At 36.2% G+C, this 23,268-nt stretch overlaps 2 protein-coding genes across 2 annotated transcripts in view; both read right to left on the bottom strand.

Annotated features, from left to right (window-relative positions):
- Positions 1 to 1,042: 1,042 nt before the first annotated feature.
- Positions 1,043 to 11,737, bottom strand: LOC110036635 (uncharacterized protein At2g39795, mitochondrial-like). Its single transcript, XM_020741127.1, has 3 exons — positions 11,359 to 11,737; positions 2,219 to 2,562; positions 1,043 to 1,413 (listed from the first exon to the last, which is right to left on the bottom strand). The coding sequence occupies exons 1-3, from the start codon at positions 11,629 to 11,631 to the stop codon at positions 1,251 to 1,253; spliced, it is 780 nt and encodes a 259-aa protein (XP_020596786.1). The 5' UTR covers positions 11,632 to 11,737; the 3' UTR covers positions 1,043 to 1,250.
- Positions 11,738 to 14,458: 2,721 nt separating this feature from the next.
- Positions 14,459 to 23,268, bottom strand: part of LOC110036627 (pyrophosphate--fructose 6-phosphate 1-phosphotransferase subunit alpha-like) — a 35,540-nt gene continuing 26,730 nt past the window's right edge. The window contains exons 18-19 of the mRNA XM_020741115.1: positions 16,112 to 16,277; positions 14,459 to 14,845 (exon numbers count right to left, since the gene is read on the bottom strand). Of these exons, the coding sequence (XP_020596774.1) occupies positions 14,723 to 14,845; positions 16,112 to 16,277 (289 nt within the window). The 3' untranslated portion in view covers positions 14,459 to 14,722. The remainder of the gene's footprint in view (positions 14,846 to 16,111; positions 16,278 to 23,268) is intronic.

Here is a 23,268-nt window from a genome sequence, read left to right as displayed (position 1 = left end):
CGAGCAGTCGCAAACAAAGAATAGTTTTGACTACCCTAATCACACAATCATAGGATGTTCAGTGTTGGGGCAAAATTTAAATCCTATTATTTATATTAAAACATTTATTAAATATAATTTAATATGTTTTTATTCTATTTTTTTAATTGATTGCAAATCTTTGTAGCCATGTAGCCAATTAGATAAAAAAAAAACTATTTATCAATATATATATATATATATATATAATTGATGAGCAATATTTCGAGTCAAAACAAACTGAATATGAACGAACAAAGATTTGTTCGTGTTTGACTCTTATATATCTAGCATAAAAAATGTTTGCGTTCAACTTGTTAACTTGTGAATGAATCAAACATTAGCATCTTAACAAGTCAAACACGAGCTGTTCGCGAACAACTGGCCGTTTGATTAAATCTTTCCTAATAATATCTATATAATATATTTCTAGAAGACATTATTTACATACGTTCCAACAATTCTTTTATATTTACATTTTTAACAACTAAACTTTCATACTTGCATACATAACACTCATATTGTTGCAATCACATCAAAACTAGCATTATGCCTAAAATTTTAGAAATACACATTTTCATGTATAAATTTTTAATACTTAAATATTTACATGTGCAAATATCAAACTCTAGGTGAGATGTATAAATGCATAAAAAAATTGTGGTATGTTTGTAATTTTTTCTATTTTTAATAATAAATACTTTATTGAATTTGCAAAACCATATTCAAACAGGTGCTTCATATAAATTTTAATCAAGATGATCAGTACAGAATTGGAAAAAATGGGCAGGTGTTTCACATAAACAGAATATATCTAAATAAAAAGCTAAACAAATTTTAATCAAGATGAATTTTATACTCTATTGAATTTTCAAAAATGTTCAAAACTGAAGATAAAAAAGAAATAAAAAAAAAAAAACCTTGCTTAAATTTCAGCTTAACGCAATGAAATGTTGGGACAAAAAATAGGGGCATTTATATACATACCAGCCAATTCTTATGTATTTACATATCAAACACCCAAAATTAATTGTTTACATATGTACCACCCAATCTTTCATATCAGACATCACATAAAAAAAAATGACTACTAAAAAGTAAACTGTACCTCTTTTAGTGCATAGGTAAGGTGGCATATATGTAAAAATTGAAATTTAGGTGTTAGATATGTAAATAGATATGAATTGAATGGTATGTATGTAAATCTTCAAAATAAATATATCTAATGGGGGTTATTTGCGAACAAAATCGTGTATGTTCTTCAACCAAGTTTGATACTCCCTCTCATCCTTAATCGTCATATATTCATACAAGAATCCGTAGAGGGAATCAGAACTGATGCCTCTCACCTTGAGATAGTTGTGGAGACCCTTTCGCAAGCTTTCGTCCAAATCCCTGAAACAATCAATAAATGCGAGAGAAATACAATCAATCTTTTCTCAAAAGACTGAAATTGATAAGAACAGCAGAAAATGGAATTTCAGCTTATTCAAAGTAGGAGCAAATTGCAAGAGAAGACTAGAAATCTACCAAATAACAGAATGGTTCCTTGTAGATTTTCCATATAACTGCATACAAAGCAACCGAAACATTGCTATTTACAAATTCTAGCATTCAGATGCTATTTTGAACTACCGAACCGATGTATCACGATCAAACCATTGAGAATTTGATGAAAATGAAAAAATATGAGTTGGGGTTTTATCATAAATTTTGATATTTGAGTGAGAATTTGAAAAATGGATGAAAGGGGGTGCTATATTTGTAAATAGCAATGCTTTTCGTACTATGTATGTAAATGCCTCTTTAATTTTTTCATAAATTTGGTTCCAAGTCATCATATATAAACTTAGGAATTGTTCTGGTTCACATTTTTTTATTTCAATTTTATTTTAGAAAGATTTACTTGCATACTCATCACCCAATTCTTATGCGTATACATATCGAATGCGCCTAAACTTCAATTTTTCTGTACACATGCCATCATTTACCTATAAACATTTTAAAAGTTATAATAGTGGCACTTTTCATTTGACATGAAGGATTTGGGTGATAGAAAATGTAAAAAAGTGAAGCTTAGGTGTTTGATATGTAAATATATAAAAATTGAGTGGTATGTGTGTAAACGCCCCTTCAATTTATTTAAGTTTTTGATTTGAAATAAAATTTCATTGAATTTAGGATAAGAAAGAAAACTTACGAAAAAGCAGGGCCTTGATAAGCACCCTGACCATCAGAATCATCATGATTTCTCCTGGCCATGCTTTCGATCAAAAGCTCATCAGAATTGAGGCTGCAACTAAATTCCAAGATAGGGGAGTCTCCTTTGTCTATAGCTACAAGCAAAGAAATGCTTGGCTTGAATTCGTTCTCATGATCAGTATCCTCATCTTCATCTTCCTCCTCTTCATCCTCTTCTTCATCCGGATTCATGTAAACAATGACCTGAATGCTCTCGCCAGCAAATTCTCTCTTAAGAGTAATGGTGTTGTCGCCAGAATTATCAATGATTTCAAAAGGAAACCCTTCAGGTACCTCAAGCTCCTGCAAATACAATGTGTGTCAACAGTGTGCAAGGACAAACTGTTTTTATACTCGAGAAAATTTATGAGGTGATAAAAAAAGAAATGGATTTGACAGTGTTTAGCCTTTTTGTTACTATTCCATTGAGGGAAGAAAAAAGGTGGAAAATCAAAACATTATAAGGCATTTAAAAAGAAGGAATACAAAATATAAAAAAGTGTTAGACCTTCATATCTACTTCACTCAACAAAAAAGGGTCAATATAGGGCGCGGCAACGAGCTGCTCGGAGTTGAGTCACCTAAATTATTGTTGAAGCCGCCCAAATGATGCCTAATCATAAATCAAATGCACCCACAGTGCCGAAATTATGCAAGAAAGAATCTTCCATAATTAAAATGACGAAACATGATGACAAAATTAGGTTGTCAATGTGATGTACGCAATTCGGACCCAAGTCACCTCGATCATTGCCAAAGTTATCTAAATGACTCTTGATCATAAAATGAACTATACAAGCATGTACGGATCGTTAAGATGGTTCGAACAAGCCTATTCTCATCTGAATTAGATTCTATTTGGTGTGCATCGAGAAAGCAAATATTCACTTTCATTTGAATTTTATATAAATTTTATTTATATTTGTATATAAATATATATTAGTTAATATATATTTATATATAATAATATATATATTCAAATTTAAATTCTTCCTTCATAATCACATATTAATTGGATAATAGTTGGGGTGTTAAAATATTTGGATAAGTAAAACTCCTTTCTGTTTTATTTTGTTAAGCAAAAAAATGAAATTGGAGGAAATTTTCTCTCACCAAAAGAAAAAGAAAAGGAGTAAACAACCAAATCCGAAAAAAAAAACAAGCCCATTCTCATGAGAGCATGGACAAAAAATGTGGGAAATTCTCTCTCTCCATTTTTTCACAAAGCGCCCTTTTCTCCTCTCTCACATAATTACTATTTAATTAATCAGGATATTATGGGGTACAATGAAAATTCAATCTCAAAGAAAAACAAATCCACTTTTATTATTATATATCTCATGTATTATTAGGAAGCAATGAATCTTTAATCACTAGCCACAACCACACTTTGAAACATTCTAATTTTGAATTTTGAAATTCCTTGAGGGTAAACAATGTTTATGTTTGGAGAAATTTGATGTATATTGGAAATGTGATCCTATATGTATTATTTTAACTTGATTTTATGTTGATTTTACGTTTTTGTAATGTGTTGGTGATGTATTTTGCAGGATTTAGCTAAGAAGATTCATCAAAGCTCAAGAAGTGAAGAATTGAGCACTAGAGAAATAGCGCCCAGGCGCCGGAATGGAGTGCCTATGTACGCAAGGAGCAAATTTGAACCAATATGCTAGAGAAGCCGAAAAATAGGCGTTGGATTGGTGACGCCCGCGTTGGATTGGTGACGCCTAGCCGCCACGACCTAAGCACCTAGGTGCTACATACGGGCGCCTAGGCGCTCAAAATCCTTGCACCAAGACCCAAGCGTCAGTTCACATGTTTTGGTGGTTTGAGCAGTTCACAGGCGTCTATCCGCGAATTAAGTAATAAAAAGCCTCTGTCGAAGGCTTGGAGGCCATTCCATGCACATCAAAACTGAAGGAGAACTCAAAGACACGACAGCAAAGTGCGAGAGAGTGAAGTGTGGAGTGGTTGTAAGGTTTTATGAGTGTGTAATTATGATTGTAAACTTAGCATATCATTTGGAGAAAGAAAATAAACACGTTTGCAATCTTCTTGGTGAATTCCATCAAGTTCCATATTTCAAATTCTTATTTTTAAAATTTCCTATCAATGAAGTGTTTATGATGTTGTTTTCAAGTATGATGAGTGAATAGAATCATTTTCGTGAATTGGTAATGTATGAGTTAAAAGTTTGATTTTTCTTGCGTGATTTTTCTAAACTTTTTATAAGTTTTAACTTTAAAATCTTAGTTTACATTCAACCTGGCCAGTTGAATAGTTAAATTTTGTTGTGATCTTTGAGTTTCGAAATAAATCTTGGTAGAACAACTAAGTTAAAATACTCTAACTTGGGAGAATATGAATATTGATTATAGGTTAATGCACTCCTACAACGAAATAAAGAATCATGTGCTAATCATTTGATTTAGAGAACTAAACATGTTTGATCACCAAACTTTCTTGGGCATCTGGAAAGGGATAAGGAGGAGAATTGCTCTGAATTGTCACCCACAATTTTGAATCGCCAAATAGAACTTAGATTCTTGCACCAATTCAGAGGAAAATTTTTGAAGTATTAAAAAACCTTGCTAAGTTCTCACATAGTTAGCATAGATTTTACTATTTAGAAAATTACTATTAGTGACTTTCAAGAATCACATAACTTTGTACCTTTAGGCTAGATTCAAAATTAAGGAGTCCTCTCATTCCTCATAGGATCAACTTATAGACTCAGTTTCATATACTTTGAATAACAAGTTTACTTGCATATATCACTGGTGTTTCGCAGCATTTCGATTCCTATCCACTGTTCCTGATTGTCACCCACAATTTTGAATCACCTAATCAAACTTAGATTCCAGCAGAACAATTTCATAGGATAACTTTTCAAGTATTAGAAAGCTTTGTTGAATTCTTACCTCGCCACCCTAGGTGTTACTATTATGAAAATTAGGATTAGTGACTTTTCAAAATCACAGGTCAGATTCAAAACTAGTAAATAGAACTTCTTAAGAATTCTAGAGTTTGTTTGTTCCTCCTGAGAACGACACACGGACTCAGTTTTGTATATTACTTGGACGACATGTAAACTTATTGTATCATCAGTGCTTAGCAACATTTCGGTTTGTATCGATACCCCATGTATGCCTTTCTTAAAATGGTAGGTATTGAAAATTCTGATTATTTCGTCTCACAACATTGATCATGCGTGTCTTCTTTCGCAGGGTCAACATCTCAACTTTTTGAAGTAGGCCCTTACGTAAGGATGATGCCGAGAGGCTGCTGAAATACTGTTAAGTTTTGGATTGAAATAACCCACAAAAAAAAGAACAAGAAAAAACCTGTTAAATACAAAAAAATAACAAGACAAAATTTAGCACATAGTCACTCTTTTACAGTGCACAATAAGACTTGATAGCAATTTGGCACATATATTGAATATGACATAAATCGAGCACATAATTGAATAATAGAGAGGTCTTTAATAAATTGGGTTATAAGAGTGATTTGATGCCTCTTTTACGGGGCACAATAAGACTTGATAGCTTGTATTTTAGTATGAATAATATCTCCTAATAAGTTTCAAAAATTTCTATGTAACCAGATCAAAGCAAAGATAAAATGAATTGAAGTGGAAAAACATATATAGAGCATTAACTTCATATTTTGTTAGCCCCATCATACAACTATATAAAAATTAAATTGTAATATCCTAAAATATTTGCAAAATTCATACTTCTTAATTCGCCACCAATTCTACAACCCAATACATAAACAAACAGAAGGTGAATTTCTTGAACTTAAAATAAAATGCTGCACAAATTTTGATAATAAACATATTCATGCAAATATTCAAAATTTTAATTGATTTCAAGAGTAATTAGCAAACGTAAATATAACTAAGAATGTGTGTGCATCACAAATCTCCTTCAAATGCATCAAGATGCGTGCATGTTGTAAATCAATATCTTGCATGTGCTCTGCCACTATTATTAATCTATTAAACTCAAAAGTCAAAATGTTGCACGAGTTAAAGGTATGCTTAAGCTAAATTATAATTTGCCTTGAAAAGCATGCAAAATCTCCCAAAAGTCTCTTCAAATAAATAAATTTAAAATGACCATACGTGCTTCGCCGCTCATCATAGATGTCTGAGAATATTGCGAAGGTTAAACATATGATTAAACTCAAATCAAATATGGCCTAAAATGATGTGTGATTATGTTAAAAATAGACAATTATTTACACTTCACAGAATTTACATTTTCAAATCACATTCAATGCGTTAAATTGCACACACCTTTGAGTGGACTGCCTTGCCTATAGAGCAAGGTCGTAGGTCTCACTTTCGGCTAACCTGATCCTCCTCAGAGAATTTGAAGTTGACAAGACTAGATCTCTTTCATCGAACAAATCCAATCATCCTCATTAGTACTGAAGTTAACATGATTGATGTTTAATGATGTTGACTCGCAATATCTAATTATAAAAAATAAAATTGTAAATCATGTAATCTATAAAATCATCAAATAAAAAATGTCACTAAAAATTTTAAAGCAAAAGTCATCCATAATCCGTAGTTGTTTGTTGAGAGAGACAATTTTAAGATTGACTCGAGCTCACAAAGAGCAAATGCAATATTAAGTATACTACAAAATTTATACTCAAAATAATTCATGTTAGTAAACATGTGGCATGAGCCCTTTGTTGGAGAGGTTTGAATAATAAGCTCTATAAAAGAAGCGATTACAACCAAAACCTCTGATTGGGTGACTTGACAACTAGGCTCCATCAAATAGTTTGGTTGGTATGCTCCATTATAAAACAAAATGATTCTAACTTGTATGTTCTCCAATGGCATTCTGCTCTTTTGACTTATGAATCATAAGAAATATTTGATAGCGGAAAAAATCCTTTGTAAACAAAGGTCGACTTAGAATAATCCCCTTAGATAAATAATCACCCCATGTCTATCAGATTCTCATGGAAGAAACAACTCATGATTGTCGATAAGGACCCTTCTATTAGATTAGGTCAACTATCTCATTTGACTAGGTAGACTAGAGACCACAACAATCCTAGATGACAAAAGCATGGGATCCTGATTGAGATTGTTGTCATTTCCCCCACCATCCTCTCTAAGCTAAGAGTGATAATTTCATAACTTTTAAATTTCAAATTTGTTGCTGCTACTATATGCTAAGTCTGAACATTTAACATCTAATGAATAGCCTTAATCGAAAGTGTTCACATTATCAGGAGGGGTAGTTAGCTATAGTAGCTTGCACCTACAGAAAAACACGAACCCCAGATCTTAAGTCCTAGCAAAATGTGGGCAAAAACTCTAGGTAGTGTCTTAGATACTATTTCATCTGTCTTTTGATACGAAAACCTCGTGGCAAACTCCCTCATTCTCATTTTTCTTTTTTTTTTTCGAGGGAGCTCGAGGTGTTCGAATTTTTGGAGCCCACAAAATGTAAATTTGGTTCTTAATTCTTGAGAAAATTTGTTGGATAGTTTAGGATTTAGCTTTTCGATATAGCCAACATGAAAAAAAACCAATCTGTAATGAGGGGATTTGTTTGGCTTGAATCAAGCCCCCAAGGTCTCCATTCAAAGAGAGCAGATCTCACCGGTAACATGATAATTTGTAACATAGTGAACTGTACTTTAAGGCTCGCCGTAGTGAGAACACAAGGTCTTCCTTTCCTTTATGAAACGGTTTCCTCCGTATTCTTCTTAAGAGAAACAAGAGGTATGAGGATGAGAGTGAAAGATAGTATGTGCATGGTTTCCAGCAATTTCAAGTAGAAGCGGAAAAAATAGAAAAGAAAGAAGAAAATGAAGGGAAAAAAAAAGACTAGCTCCCTTAACACTATATGAAGACAATTTTCAGTAAATTTGGAGGCTGCTGTAAACTATAAATTTTTCCCCTCAATTCACTTCATAAAACTATGATCATCACCACCATCCTAACCATGACGTCAAAGTCAACAACCTAGAATTTTTGAATCACTAATCAAAGACAACTTTGACAGTAATCATTTGGATCCTGACAGGTGGTATGACAAGCTGAGAGGCTAATATTTTTGAATCACTGATCAAAGACAGCTTTGACAATAATCATTTGGATCGTGACTTGTGGTATGAATCCAACCAAGCCATTTATGCATACTATCATTATAATGAAATGGCAGCAATATACACCATCTATTTTGGATGATCATGAAATTTAATACAAACATGTTTAAACTAACTCTTTACAACTATATAAATAGATCCCTATTTAAATTCATTTTTAACAAGTTCTCACCAACTTTAAAGCTCTTGATAAGGTTCTAAACCTACCATTGCTGTCACCAGGTTGATGTGTTACCATTCGCTGCTGTCAACAAGAAGCGCTATTGCTAATGTTCTATTGCTCGTTATTATGAACTAGAGGTGAAGGTGACAATGTACTTGTGTTCGTATCATTACCACTCAGATAGCATTCCATGTGATACCATCCTTGAAAGACATTGTTATCCATATTGACTACTATCATTATCCGCCACCCACATACACCAAATGTTGAATCTAGGAGTCTTGACATATTGTTGTTCATATTGATGCTACTTAAAGGAACCGCAATTCATAGTTTCTATCCACATTTAGCATTGATGCACACAAAACCTGAAATTTTACCATTATTACCCTTTCAGATAAGGTCAATTCCATTCCTTAGTTTTGTTGTCTCCATACTTGACCCCTTCAAGCATGTTGTTATTGACAACATCGTGCATGTTGCAACAACCACCCTTAAGCTCCCATGGCCTTTAAGTTTTATTATTACATCCACCTTTAGTATTGTTGTTGTCACTACTTAGGTTGCCACAATTACTACCCATAGGTTCAAAAGAAATTAATTTGGCACACAACATGTAAACATGCTTAAACTAAATTTTTACATGTATATAAAATACACCCCAAATTCAATTAATTTTAGCAAGTTCTCAACAACTTTAAAGCTTTCGATGAAGTTCTAAACCAACCATTGGCGTCACTAGGTTAATGTGTTACCATTCATTGCTATCAACTAGAGGCCTTATAGCTAAAGAACTATAACTTACTACTCCCCTAGAGATGTCGGTGACAATGTTCTTGTGTTTGGATCATTTCCACTTATAGAAATCATTATATATAGGGCTGTTAAAAAAAGTTGTTCTTCACAGATAACTCATGTTTGACTCGTTAAGTAGCTCGTGTTTGAATCATACTATAAGAAAACCAAACAAGAATAACCCGTTGTCCGATCATGTCCAACTCGTTTTAGCTCGAAATAAGGAAACTATATATATTATTAATATAACAATACATTATACAAATTATTTATATAATAAAAAATTATATATATTTATACCTAAGTTTAAATAATGACAACTCATGTGGTCGTGTGGTTACACGCCTTCCATTGCACAAAATTGGTGTAGGTTCAAATCCCACACCTTACATCAATTTTTTAGAATTAATTTTAACAAGACAATTTAGAGCCGAACATGAAAAAATTGTTCACAATCAATTTCGAACACGAGCCAAACCCGAGCCAAGCCTAAGCTCACTCAAGCTCAGCTCGTTTATAGCCCTAATTATATGTTCTGCCATCCTTAAAAGAAATTGTTATCCACATTGACTCAAGTCTATTGATGCTGCTTGAAATAGCCACAATCCATAGTTTCTAGCCACACAAAATCTTCAATTTTGCCATTATTCCCATTTCAGATAAGTTTCAATTCCATCCCTTAGTCTCCATAGTTGACCCCTTCAAGCATGTTGTTATTACACCATCGTTCTTGTCGCAAGAACCACCCTCAAGCTCCCATGGACTTCAGGTTCTATTATTATCTCCACCTTTAGTATTGTTGTGGTACTACTTTGGTTGCGACAATTACTACTCTCAGGTTCATAAGAAATTATTTTGGCAAACAAAATGTTAAAAACTACCCATAATTTAAGATACATATAAATAAAAAAAAATTGTTTTCTTTTAACAAAGAAGTGCCTGAAATTCTTTGGTGAATCAAACCATTACAGAATATTAACAATTAATTAATTCTAAAAATCTTTTTAATAATTACCCTTCATAACTTTAATAAAGATCATCTTCAAAATTCAACTTTGATACCATAGCCTGTGAGAAATTATTAGTGCTTTCAAGACCTAGTTGGTACTTACACAAGCTTGCTCATGCTGGCATCTTCTCTGGCGTGCACCTACATTAACTTCAATGGGATATACACAAGACCCTGACGAGACACTTAATTGGTGTTTTGTATCCCATTTCAAACAAAATTTTAAAATCTATTATGTTGATAAAGCTCACTTAAGCACCATTATTGGTTTACTACAGAATTTGTCAAATCGCCCATTTATAATATTCAACAAACTTTAAGATTTCTCATTCAAAAATCTTAAATCCTAAAACAAATATCCAAATATTATATCTAAATTTAGCAATATTTAACAGTTGACATATAAAACAAAAATTTAGGTTTTAATCCTCTCAAAAATTACAAATTTCAAATTTATATCATTCACTCAATCATATTCAAGTTAAATACTACTTATATCTAAACAACAGCTTAAGATCTAACAAGATTTAAATCAAACCCACAAGATTATGCTGAAGATTCTTCAATTCTTCTTAGTTAGCAATGTATTCTTGATTGGCAGAGAGTTCAACCAACTATAACCCAATTAAAACATTTAGGAAGCACCAAATTAAAATTCTCTGTAAGCTTACGAAAGAAACCTAGCATTTTATTATCATTTATCTGAGCTTTCTACCATGGTTGTGATATATACTTGTACAAAACCAAGGAGTCGTTTAAGATCACTTATGTTTTGTACTTTTTTATTTACTTTATCCTTGTTTTTTTTTTTCTTAGATTCTCACATTACTTGGAAAGATTTGTTTTTCAAAAATGTTAAACAAACATAGATATAATTTTACTGTTGTTTCCACAAACAGCCATATACAAATGACCCCGAGCAAGCCCTAATATAATACAGAGGATGCGCGCAACCAAAGAAAAAATGGAGTTTATGTGAGCATACCCGGGGCTCTTTAATTTCCTGGATGCAAGAGATCTCTGACTGGAGAACTTTCAGGAGGCTTTCATCCACTCCTCCCACCTTAGAAGAGGCGAATCGAAGGAATAGAGATGAAGAAGTTTTCTGGAGTTTCTGAATCAGTGCACTTTGGACGAGAGAAGAAGAGGCGGTCAGATAAGAATAGCAGAGAGTATGGCGATGCCGAGCACTAAAAACAAAGGAGAGCTGGCGGTAAGCGGCTCCGCGAAGGAATGGACGAGCAATGGGGGAAGCCATTTTCCACAGCACGGAGTCGGTAGGGTTTCGGGGCAGTCGATTTGAAGGTAAGGCTTTCTTTAGCCCCCACAAGCCAGGTTGTTTTAGGGTTTAAGAAGTTGCAGGAGGGTTTAGCCGTTCAGGTGAGTAAGCGTGCGTTCGGGTTAGTTTATGCGTTTCAGGATAACTGTTGGCCGGCCGTGAAGGTCGACCGGCGGCTTGTGCTTAGTGTAAAAACTCAAACGCCGACCGGCGGCTTGTGCTTAGTGAATAAACTCAAACGCAGTTTCGAATAAGCTGGTGAAACGTGTGAACGAAATAGTACAGCGGCGTTTTAAAAATACCGCCCGCACTTATAAACTGCCCTAAACGGACCCTAAAACGAAGAGGTTGGATACAATGAAGCTGAAAGACATAATAATAGTTAAAATATAAAAAAATATTTTATTTTAAATAAAATAATTATACAATAACAACAACAAATCATTAATCCTATTACGTGAGGTCGGCTACTTGAATCTTTTTTTCTCCATTGTGTCCTATTTAGTGTCATATTTTCATTTAGTTCTAATAAATTAAGATGATTTTTTATACAATAAGCCCAAACCTTTCTAGTCTATCTCTGCCTTTCTTAACATAAGTTGAATCTAAAACATCTACTCTTCTAATCAGATCATCAAAGGGTCGACGTTTATTTTGACCAAACCATCTAAGATGACTTTCTCTAATTTTTTTGGTCACTGGAGCTACACTAACCCTATCACAAATATATTCATTTTGCATTTTAAGTGTAAATCCACACATCCGCCTAATCATTCTCATCTCGGCAACACTTAGTATATCATGCTTCTTTTTTAAAGACCAACATTCAGCGTCATAAAGCATTGCAGGTCTCACCACAATCTTATAAATTTTCCTTTCAGTCTAAGCAGCACTTCTCTATCACACAAAAAGCCAAAAACATTCCTCCCTTTCAACCAACCAACTTGAATTCTACTATTAACATCCTCATCTATATCACAATCGCTTTGAACAACACACCCTAGATATCTAAATCGTTTGCACCTTTTAATAATTTGATCACCTAATGTTACACTTCTGTCACTAGAACTACTACTAAACTTACATTCCATGTATACAGTTTTAATTCTACTCAAATGAAGGCTTTTAGACTCCAACGTAGACCTCCATAATTCCTCCAACGAAGGCTTTTAGACTCCAACGTAGACCTCCATAATTCAAGTTTTTTCTGGGTTTTTTCTCTCATATTGTCCACGAGAAGGATATCATCAGCAAAAAGCATACACCAAGGTAAAGTCTCATGTAAATGTCTAATAAGACCATCTATAACTAAGCAAAAAAGATACGACTTAAAACCGATCCCTGGTGTAATCCAAAAGAAATAGAAAAATATTTGGTCAATCCTCCTTCAGTTCGAACACAAGTAACAACTCTAGTATACATATCTTTAATGACTTGAATATAAGTCATATCAGCACATTTCTTCTCAAGAACTCTCCAAAGGATATCTCTTGGAATGTTATTGTAAGCTTTGTCTAAATCAATAAAAGTCAAATGTAGATCCTCCTTATTATCTTTGAACTTCTCCAATGCATAGCTTCCATAATAGACATGTCCGACATAAATCCAAATTGATTATGAGAAATCTTTGTGATACGTCTTAACCTATGTTCAATAACTCTCTCCCATAGTTTTAAAGTATGCACATCATCTTAATTCCTCTATAATTTGCACACTCTTGTGCATCCCCTTCATTCTTGAAAATGGTGACCAAAATACTTTTCCTCCACTCCTCACACATCTTTTTAGTTTTTAAAATAGTATTAAAGCCTTTAGTAAGCCAAGAAACTCCCAAATCTTCTAAATATTTCCACACTTCAATTAGGATATCATCATGTCCTACATACTTTCCACCCTTAATTTTCTTTAAAGCCTTCTTAACTTTTTTTTTACGAATGTGACGGTAAAAATGAAATATTTTATTATTATTAATAATGATATTAAGATCATTAAGGTCGATCGTATTTTCAAAAACTTTATTAAAAAGTTTATATTTCACGAGTATGATATACAACATTTCATTTGAATATTTTAAATTTGGCTCTAAACTCATATTTAAATTTTTACTTGAGGCATTTATATGGATACTACCCAGGTCTTATATATTTACATGTGGGACACCCAAGCTTTACTTTTTTATCACATAGACAATATCACTATTTCATAAAATTAAATATAAATTTTCATTCATATATATATAATCACATAAAAATATCACTATCTATTTATTTTCATATCTAATTTTTTAAATTAAGATAAATATGATAAGATAGATCTAACACAAGGAAATACAAAAAATTTGTGCTTATTTATTCTTCTGGAATGTAGTTTTTCATTTACTTAAAAAAAAAAAAGGTTAAAATACACTATATTTTCAAAACTTCATAATTGAACCTCTTTAATGGGGGAAAAAATATTACGCTCCGACGTCCACACGGCCAACCACCGGGTGCCACATCGCCCTGCACAGACATGTATGGTGACGTGGTACCAAGCAGTTGACGTGCAGCGATCAATAGATCATCAAAAAACTCATAAAGAGTGATAATGTAACTAATATAAGAAGTGTGGCATTGACTTCGACATAAACCCCATAAACTTCATACATTTGTATTGTGAAAGCTAACTACAAATATTAATTATTCTCATTTTATTAGTTTTTGATGAACCAATTGATAAAAAACGTCTTCATAACAATCTACTAAATTTACTAAATTTTGAAAATTTCATAAAAAATCATCATTACAGTAATGGCTCTTCAACAAATTCCAAAACAGCACAATCAATAGATCATCTTTTGCACAGAACAAATAGACCATAAAGGCAAAGTTGTCATCTCATTATTTACATAAGAGCACTCGAATGGACAATCAAATACTTATTGTTTAAAATCCGCTGCACAAATTTCTGATAAATAAAAAAGAAAATAAAAGAGCAAACCAAAACTGAAACTAGGTCTTTGAAAATTACGAAACAGGCGCTTGAAACAATTTTACAGGTGGGAGGGAGGTGGGTTATTAGCCGAGGCGAGTCACTGGAGCCCCTGAGAATTCGAATATGACATCACAGAAAGGACATCAGTTACAGAAGCCATGGCACTTAGAGCTGCCTTCAAAACTTCCTGGGAACATCCAGGCTTCACCATGTCTTTCACCTGTATAAATAGAGCATGTGTAATCATTAGAATTTACGATGAATTGATGATTGAGGTATAATTTATTTCATTTGGTAAAACAGAAATGGAATCTATGTTTCATTTATGCATCAATAGTTCAATAAGAGAACAAGAAAATGAATGAGAGGATCGTCGTGTTAAGTATGCCTGCGGATGCTGGTTCTTATAGGATAATTGATGGAAGATGGGTTAAAAAAAGTGTGTTCAACAGGAAGAGGGGAGTAACGAGAGGCAAAGACGAGATCGAGAAGCTTCGTAGCAGATGCCGACTCCGAGTGAACGACTTACCTGAGGAGTTGATCAACGCGTACGAAAACAGGAAGATCAACGAGCATAAGCTTGGGCTTCCCATTGCATAGATAAAAGCCGAAGTTGACGATGTTGATTGGCGACAATGCCTTTGATTGTCAAACAAAGGAGATGAGGCGCTAGGGCCCCGATGAGGGCGATGATGCTTGCGATTGAAGCCGAAGGAAGAGGAATAATCAAGGGTAGGCGAAGAACAAGCAGACGAGTGTGGACACTTTCCCTCATTATGACCGAAGCGTGTTGCATCATAGAGCAGCTCGACATCAAGAAGGCTCAATTGTGAGTGAGGAGGATGACCCATTTTAGGAGCAGAAACAGGCAACCGCAAGCTTGAGTTGATTCCAAGTGTTGCAATCCAAAGAATAACAAGAAAGAGCTATGGCAGAGAGCTAGCATGAGACATCGTGCGCACAAAATAACAATGCTGAGAGCTGTACCTAGTTCACAAAAAATGTTGGGCGTTCGGGCATGTTATTTGTTCGGGCATGTTATTTGTGCTGAGGTAATTTTAGTTATACATTTCATTTATAAATTCTAAGTTACTCATTGATATCCATAAAATATTTTATCAGTCATAAGACAGTCGGGCCAAGTTGACGAGCTAATAACTCAAGTGAAAGAATACAATAGCAATATGAAAACCAGAAGAAACACAAAGATCAGCGAAAGAAAAGCATGGAACAAAAAGATTAAGGTCCAAAAATAGCGAGCAAAATATTTCAAAATTTTGAGGTGGATTGCCCAAAAGGAAGCTCAATCCAACAAAAAATCAATGAAGGAGCATGTTTTAAGAAATAGCATAGCCATGATACTTTTGCTCTTGATATCTAAATGGATGCATATCACTGGAATCCATGAATCAAAACTACAATATCGAGAAAAAGAAAAGCATAACAGAAAATAATCATAAAACATGAAAAAAAAACTTATGCCAACCTTATCCAGATATTCCTGTAGTAACTTAATCCGTCCCATGTAATCCAGATCTTCCACAGATAATGTAAATGTCTTGGAATCACCACCATCTCCCTCGAATTGAAGTGGTCCAGGGTTTCTGTACAGATCATCCACTAAAAATCTAGCGGCGTTGCGTCTCATCAGCCTGAAAAGTAAATTCAACAAAAATAAAAACGAAAGTAAGGATAGACAAATACTAAACAAGAAGAGGCTAAGTTACAAGTATTGTTGGAAAGTATGAGATTGGAATAAAAAATATAAGAAAGTATTGGCTAGCATTTTATATGCTATTATTTATTATCAATATCCTCATAGCTATAGATATTCTCCTCCTTGTTTTCTTTAATATTCACTTTGCATGCCTATACATAAGAAATCTTCTCCATTAATAGCAGCTGCTACATGGCCCATAAGAAATCTTCTCCATTAATCTCCTCTAGTTTTAGATTATATTGTTCGCAATGCTAAACAGTATGAAATAACATATTAACAAAATACGCATACTATCTATGCCTCCCTAACAATATGTGATGAGTGCATTTATGCGATGAAGCTATGCTAGAGAGCCTCGATGCCCTACAAAGATGCTTCCAGATTGATGGATAAAGCTGCCACTGCAAGGTTTTAAGAGATAATCGTGTTGTTGACAAGTTAGTGTGTACTTGCTCTTATTATAATGAACCATCATTGTAATTTAACTTGGAAAGAATTTATCTTTGACTAGCTCACCTAAAATATAACCTTCCACAAATAAAGCCTATGGTCCGAAAGGACCGTCAATTCAAATATTTATAGATATTAAGTGATGTGCCATGGTGGGATTATCAAAATGCTTATTGTTGCATCAATTGATATGGTTTGATTATCCATGTTTAATGTGCAGTTTATTTCTATGAAGTCACTACTATCACTAATGTCATCATTAGAATGAATATCTATTGTCTCATAAATATCAGAAACTGGATAAAAAGAACCCACGAATTCTATGCTATTTTGAAATTGTTGTGTCAATATATATGCCTTGTTCGTGTAAAGAGTAACACAAACTACCTAGTAAATTAACAACTACTCATTTAAAGCAAATTTATGAGATTGTAACAGGATCGTGTCGGCATGAATCCCAAGGCAGAACAAGAGCACGCAACAATTGGAGTGGGCCCCTTGGTTAAAATATTCAAAGAGCAGTTAATAAAACAATCCATTTCACCTAGGGATTTCCAAGTCATTCACATAGATAGCTTGCAGACAAACAGGACCGAATGAACAACATCCGCTGAACGAGTCAAGCAGAGGACAACCAATTGTTGGGAGAAACTACTGCAAAAGAATCTCATTCTAATTTCATCGCGGAATAAGATGATAGAATTCAAGAAAACCGAAACAATAAATTTAAGCACATAAGCAAAATCAAAAAAATAAAAAAACAGACGAGAATTTACGTGGAAAGGCCCGAGAACCAGAAAAAAACACGGAGCTACACCATCACAAATTCACTATAAAAATCGGATAGTTTTATAAAAAAACTCACACAAGATTCTTCTCCACACCCACAAGAAAAAACTTACAGGATGCTCCACAACCTTCCTTCTCCGATCTAACGCGAAAAATACATGCCGAGAACCTAGAAATCCTACTCTCCAACTCTTCTATCCTTGCTCAAGAATTTGTTTAAGAACACCAAAAGGAAGACGCACACCCAACCCATCATTACATCGTTCAAAATTGGTTTAAAAACCCAGAAAGCAGGGTGACTAAACCGGGCGCTTAGGCGTCGCACCTAGCAAACTGGGCGCTTGAGCACCAAAGGCCAACACTTAAGCGTCGACTCCTTTGTCTGCGCCAAAAATATGGTCACTTGAGCGCCCAAAGGGGCGCAAAGGCGCCCCCTTCTCTGTCAGCGCCCAAACCCGGCGGCAAACTGGGCGCTTGAGCACCAAAGGCCAACACTTAAGCGTCGACTCCTTTGTCTGCGCCAAAAATATGGTCACTTGAGCGCCCAAAGGGGCGCAAAGGCGCCCCCTTCTCTGTCAGCGCCCAAACCCGGCGCTTAGGCATCGGGATCTTGGGGTGCTTTGACTCCATATACACAACACCAATAGTCAAGCAAATGAGACAGGCGAGTAAGAGGCCTCAGAGGTGGTTATGAACAAGTTCAACATAGAGATTTTCGAACTACCTCCACATGCTTCAACCTGTCAAGGCCAAACGAACAAACATGGGAACGATGAGCGAAGAGCGAAGATTGCAGTTGTAGACCAATAATCCACTAGTTGGAACAACAAAATGTATTGTGCAAATGATAGATTTCTTTTTATAGGAAAAGGGCTTAAGGGTAATTATATATCTAGGGCACCTCTTATACCTACAAATAGGGGACCCTTTCATGAGAGAAAGCTCTATGGACACTCATTTTTCACTGTTCATCTTTTCTCCTTCATTTCTCATGCTTTATTCATTGGGTGTGATTTTTGGACACTTTTGGGTTTAACATCCTAAAAGGTGCGACAAGCGTGGAATCATGACACCAACAAGAAGAAAAGTACGACACAGCGCCAAAGCAATAGCTCAAGGAACAAGGAACCAAGCATATGTGGGCAGTACAAGAGAGATTGAACGACAACAAATAATGGAGATGAAAGAGCAGTTGATGCTAGATATGAGAGAACATATGGTGGGTGGCTTTCAAGAAGCCCTGGCCAAAGAAGGCTAAAACTCATAAAGCCAGAATCAACAGGAATATAGTTGCCAAGGGTCCGACTCCCAGGATGAACCAGTGACCAACCACAGGCGAGACAGGTCGTTACCCAACGATCAAAGGTTCCATCCAATAATAGACGAAGGTGATGACTCCCATTACCAAGATAGTGTTGCATTAGCCCTGGTAAAGAAACATCACACCAAGCGAACCACAGCCTTCCGCCACGAGGAAAGCACCTTCTCATAGCAAATTTTTGTGATTGAATACCCGAGAAGTTCAAAACCCCCAACCAATATTCGTAAAAAGGCCTCATTGACCCGATCGAGCATGTAGCCACTTTCGAAAATCACCAATGTGTTCAAATGTCGCTTGTTCCTCACCACATTGAGGAAGTCGGCCCTCCGATGGTTTAACTCTCTCCCTATTGGAGTCATTCCCTCCTTCGAGTTCAAGAGGCTATTCATAGCCCATTTTGTCAGCGCACAAAAGCCACAGAAGAAGTCTAGGCACTCTTACTGATCAAGCAGACGGAAGGAGATACCCTTCACTTGTACATCAATAGATTTCAGCGGGAAATGCTAGAGATTCAAAATCTCGAACCTCCGATCGCGCAAACCGCCCTAGCTCGGAGTAAAGAGCGACCATTTCAAATATGCCCTAGGCCTGTACGAGCCAAAATTGATGGCCAATCATCATAATGTTGCTGAGGAGTTAGTCCTTAACCATTGTGAGGAGGCCAGGAAGGCTATTGTTGATGCCCAATCGTAGAAGAGAGCATCGGTGGATGACGATTGGCGGGTGAAGACGGTCCCCGTCATCCTACTTACCCACATTATGAAAACAACCGACACCATGACAACAAAGGAAGCCAGAAAGACAACTATTGAGACAGGCGGTCTCAATACCCTGATCGACGGCCGACCCAATCAAAGCAACTCAAAATAACTCCCCAGAGAATTTCGATGGTTGAACTAGTGAAAACCATCCAAGATAAATATTACTTCAAGAAACCTTAGCCAATTAGGCCAGAAAGCTCAGCCTGAAACCCGAACAAATTCTCCGCCTACCACAGAGACCACGACCACAACACGAAAGAGTGCAGACACCTTAGAAGCCTAGTCAAAGACTTAATCAAAGCCGGAAAGCTGAAAGAATTGGTTGTTGCTGAAGCAATCACCCACAGACAAGGGAAGGTCCCAGCCGACGGGGCGAATGATGAGCCCATCCGAACCAACACCATCCCGATCATAGGTATAATACCTGCAATACCCGGAGGAAGCAGAGAGTACTCCTGATGATCAAGCCTGAAAAGGGACTGATAGGGAGAACACTGCACCGCCTCCCTCACCCCACGAACGACCATGCATCCACACATTACGTTCCAACTAAAACCTATCGGCGACAGGTAAACCTTACAACGATGTGATTGTCATTAAAACTTTGATTAACGAGTAGCAGGTGAAAGTATACTCATCGACACCGTAATGTTGGGAGTCTCCCTAGATGTCTCATGCCACCAATTGAACATCAATCCTACTGTCTAGCCAGTCAAGCAGAAGTCGAGATCATCGGCCGCCACTCTAATCGGGCCGATCCGAGAAAAAGTAAAGAAACTATTGGAAGCGGGCTACATCTGCAAAGTGCAATGCCCGACGTGAGTGTCCAATGTGGTGATGGTGCAAAAGTCTAATGGGAAATGACGGATGTGTCGACTTTACCAACCTGAATGTCGCCTGCCCAAACGATAATTACCCACTGTTGAGGATCGACGCGTTGGTGGATTCGGTGGTCGGGCACTTTATGATGAGCTTGCTAGACGCTTTCTCCGGCTATCATTAAATTAAGATGCACCCCACGAATGTAGAAAAAAATGATTTTTAGCACCTGCGAGGAAGTGTATTGTTATAATGTAATGTCTTTTGAGCTTCAAAACGTTTGGGTTACTTACTAGCGACCGATGGACGTACTTTTCGCTAAACAGAAAGGAATAAATGTTGAAGTGTATGTAGATAATGTGTTGGTAAAAAGTAAAACGTCCGAACAACACATAAGAAACCAAAAAGAAATATTCCATAACGTTATGAAGGCCAACCCAGAAAAGGTGCAAGCTTTACTGAACATGTCTTCTCCCCAAAACATGAAGGAGGTAGAAAAGCTAATCGGTCGAATAACAGGTCTTAGCTGAGTCATCTCCAAGTTGAGCGACAAATGCGCGACATTCTTTAAAGCCCTGAGAAAGGCCAAATATTTCAAGTGGGCCGCCGAGTGCAAAGAAGCGTTCAGAAAACTCAAAGACTCCCTAGCTACATTCCAGTCCCAAGTATCTAGCCCGTCCCTATCTCTTGGAAGATCATCTTACGAATATCAAAAGAAATAACACTTTTTAGTTTGAGAATAATGACACTAATGAATAAAAAGTTTGCTGAAAAAAAAACGTGCAAAACATTGGACAAAACCATATAATTGGTACCCCTCATTGTACCTTTACCAACTATAGGTTGTGATGTGTCATCAATAGTCTCAATGCTCTCTGGTACTGTTAGGAAAGTATATGAAGAAAACTCTCTAGTAATACCTATCACATATTGAGATGCACCATAATCCACTATTCATTATGATGATAATGTGGTGAAAATACAAGCAAGAGTATGTGTATCAAAAATACCTTCGTTAGAGTGAGCATAAGTTGCAAAGTTATCATTTGATGATGACTAATTGAAAGTATCCTCGGCAACAACTCCTGTTGTTTTTTGTTTCTTCTTCAATAACTCCAGATACACATGATCCTCATTGGTAAGAACGATATATGTTTCTCCTTCTTTTGCTACCATCATATTTTTCTGATAGCCCCCTTTTCTACATTTTTTACCACCATAGCCTCCACCCTGTCCACGTCTACCTGTATCTCACTCCTTAGGTGGCCTAGGACAGGCCTTGCTCAAATACCCAACTTCAAAATAGTTGTAGCACTTGTGAATCTACCCTTGGACACGTATCATACCTGAACTCGAGGCAACCAAAACTGATTGCGCCCCCAAAAGTCCCCTTGGCTCAAAGTGTAACTTCATGTGACGCTCCTCTTATATCATTGCAACAATGGTCTCATCTAGTAAAATGATAGCCTCCTGAGCTAGGAGGACAAATCTGCTCTAACCAAAGGTCAGGGTCAGATTAGCCAAAAACTACATAGTCCTAATCTGTGCAAAGATCTCTCATTTCTTGTACTTTAGATTGTCATAGCTCGATATCGATGAGAAGTGATCAAGATCTACCCACAGTCGTTTCAGCTCTATGGCGTATTCTTGGATCGATCTATCGCTCTGAACCACTGCCTCTATCTCACGCTAAATTCGGAACACCCTCATGTGGTTTTCAGCTCCAGCATAAATCTTCTTTAATTTCACCCAGATATCGCTCATCTTTAAAATGTCATCGAATGATGAGGCAATCGATGGAACCACCATTGAGTAACCGGGTGTAAGAGAAGGCATGTGTGGTCCTCCACTCATTCCTCTTAACACTGTCACTCTTTGGCCAACCACCGTTAGATATTCCTCAGGTCACTTCCCTACTAGAGTAACCTCAATTTGACGTGACCAACTCAGATATGTAATTGATCCATCAAGTTTCAATCCAAATGTGTGTCGGAGCACGTGTTGAGGTAGCGGATCCTATTGAGATGCTAGCTCCCTGTATGAGCCCGACCAAGAACTTTAAAATTTCAGGATCTATCTTCATCAGAAGCTCCAAGACTTTACCTCCCGCACTATCTCTGTCGCCTGAAATCCTCAATTTAACTTTTCCCCAACCTTCATCGTCCTCTGTTGACCTCATTTTTAGTGAGGTCTAATCTTTCTCTTAGGATTTAGAATCTAGCCTTAGGGACCTCCCTTCGACTATCTTAGAACCTTAGAAATGGGACTCGCCTTGTTCTAGAAATTCAACCCGCTTCCGTCCCTTTCTGGAGTTTCGCGTGTGTGGTATCAACTTCTAGCACTTAGAAGGGTGAAACCAACATGAGGAAACCCAAAAGGGATCCCTATAGGACCTTCCTGAGCCTTAGGGTGGCCTTTTGTACAATTCGCACTCCCGCGTGCACAAACTTCGCAATTCGGAGAGTCGACGCATCCGATCGCCACAATTCGCATCGCTTGCACTGTTATTTGTCGAGGGTTCGAGTAAACCTTTTGAGACGATCGATCGCGGGTCGAAATTTTGTGAAATTTGAATTTCGACGCGTTTTTGACCCGATTGTCGACGACGTCGTCCGAGCGACCCCGGATGACAAAACGGATTGCACCGGCGCGTCCAGAACGTCGATTTTGTCTAGGGAGGACACCCATTTTGTTACGTCACCGCGCGTGAACAAGTCGCATGTGATTTAATATATATATATATATATATATACATATATATATATATATATATATATATACAT

This window comes from Phalaenopsis equestris, unplaced genomic scaffold (genome assembly GCF_001263595.1).
Source record: "Phalaenopsis equestris unplaced genomic scaffold, ASM126359v1 Scaffold209375, whole genome shotgun sequence".
NCBI classification, from domain to species: Eukaryota; Viridiplantae; Streptophyta; class Magnoliopsida; order Asparagales; family Orchidaceae; genus Phalaenopsis; species Phalaenopsis equestris.
Note: the sequence above shows the minus strand (reverse complement) of the source record. Positions and strands in the feature narration are given on the sequence as shown.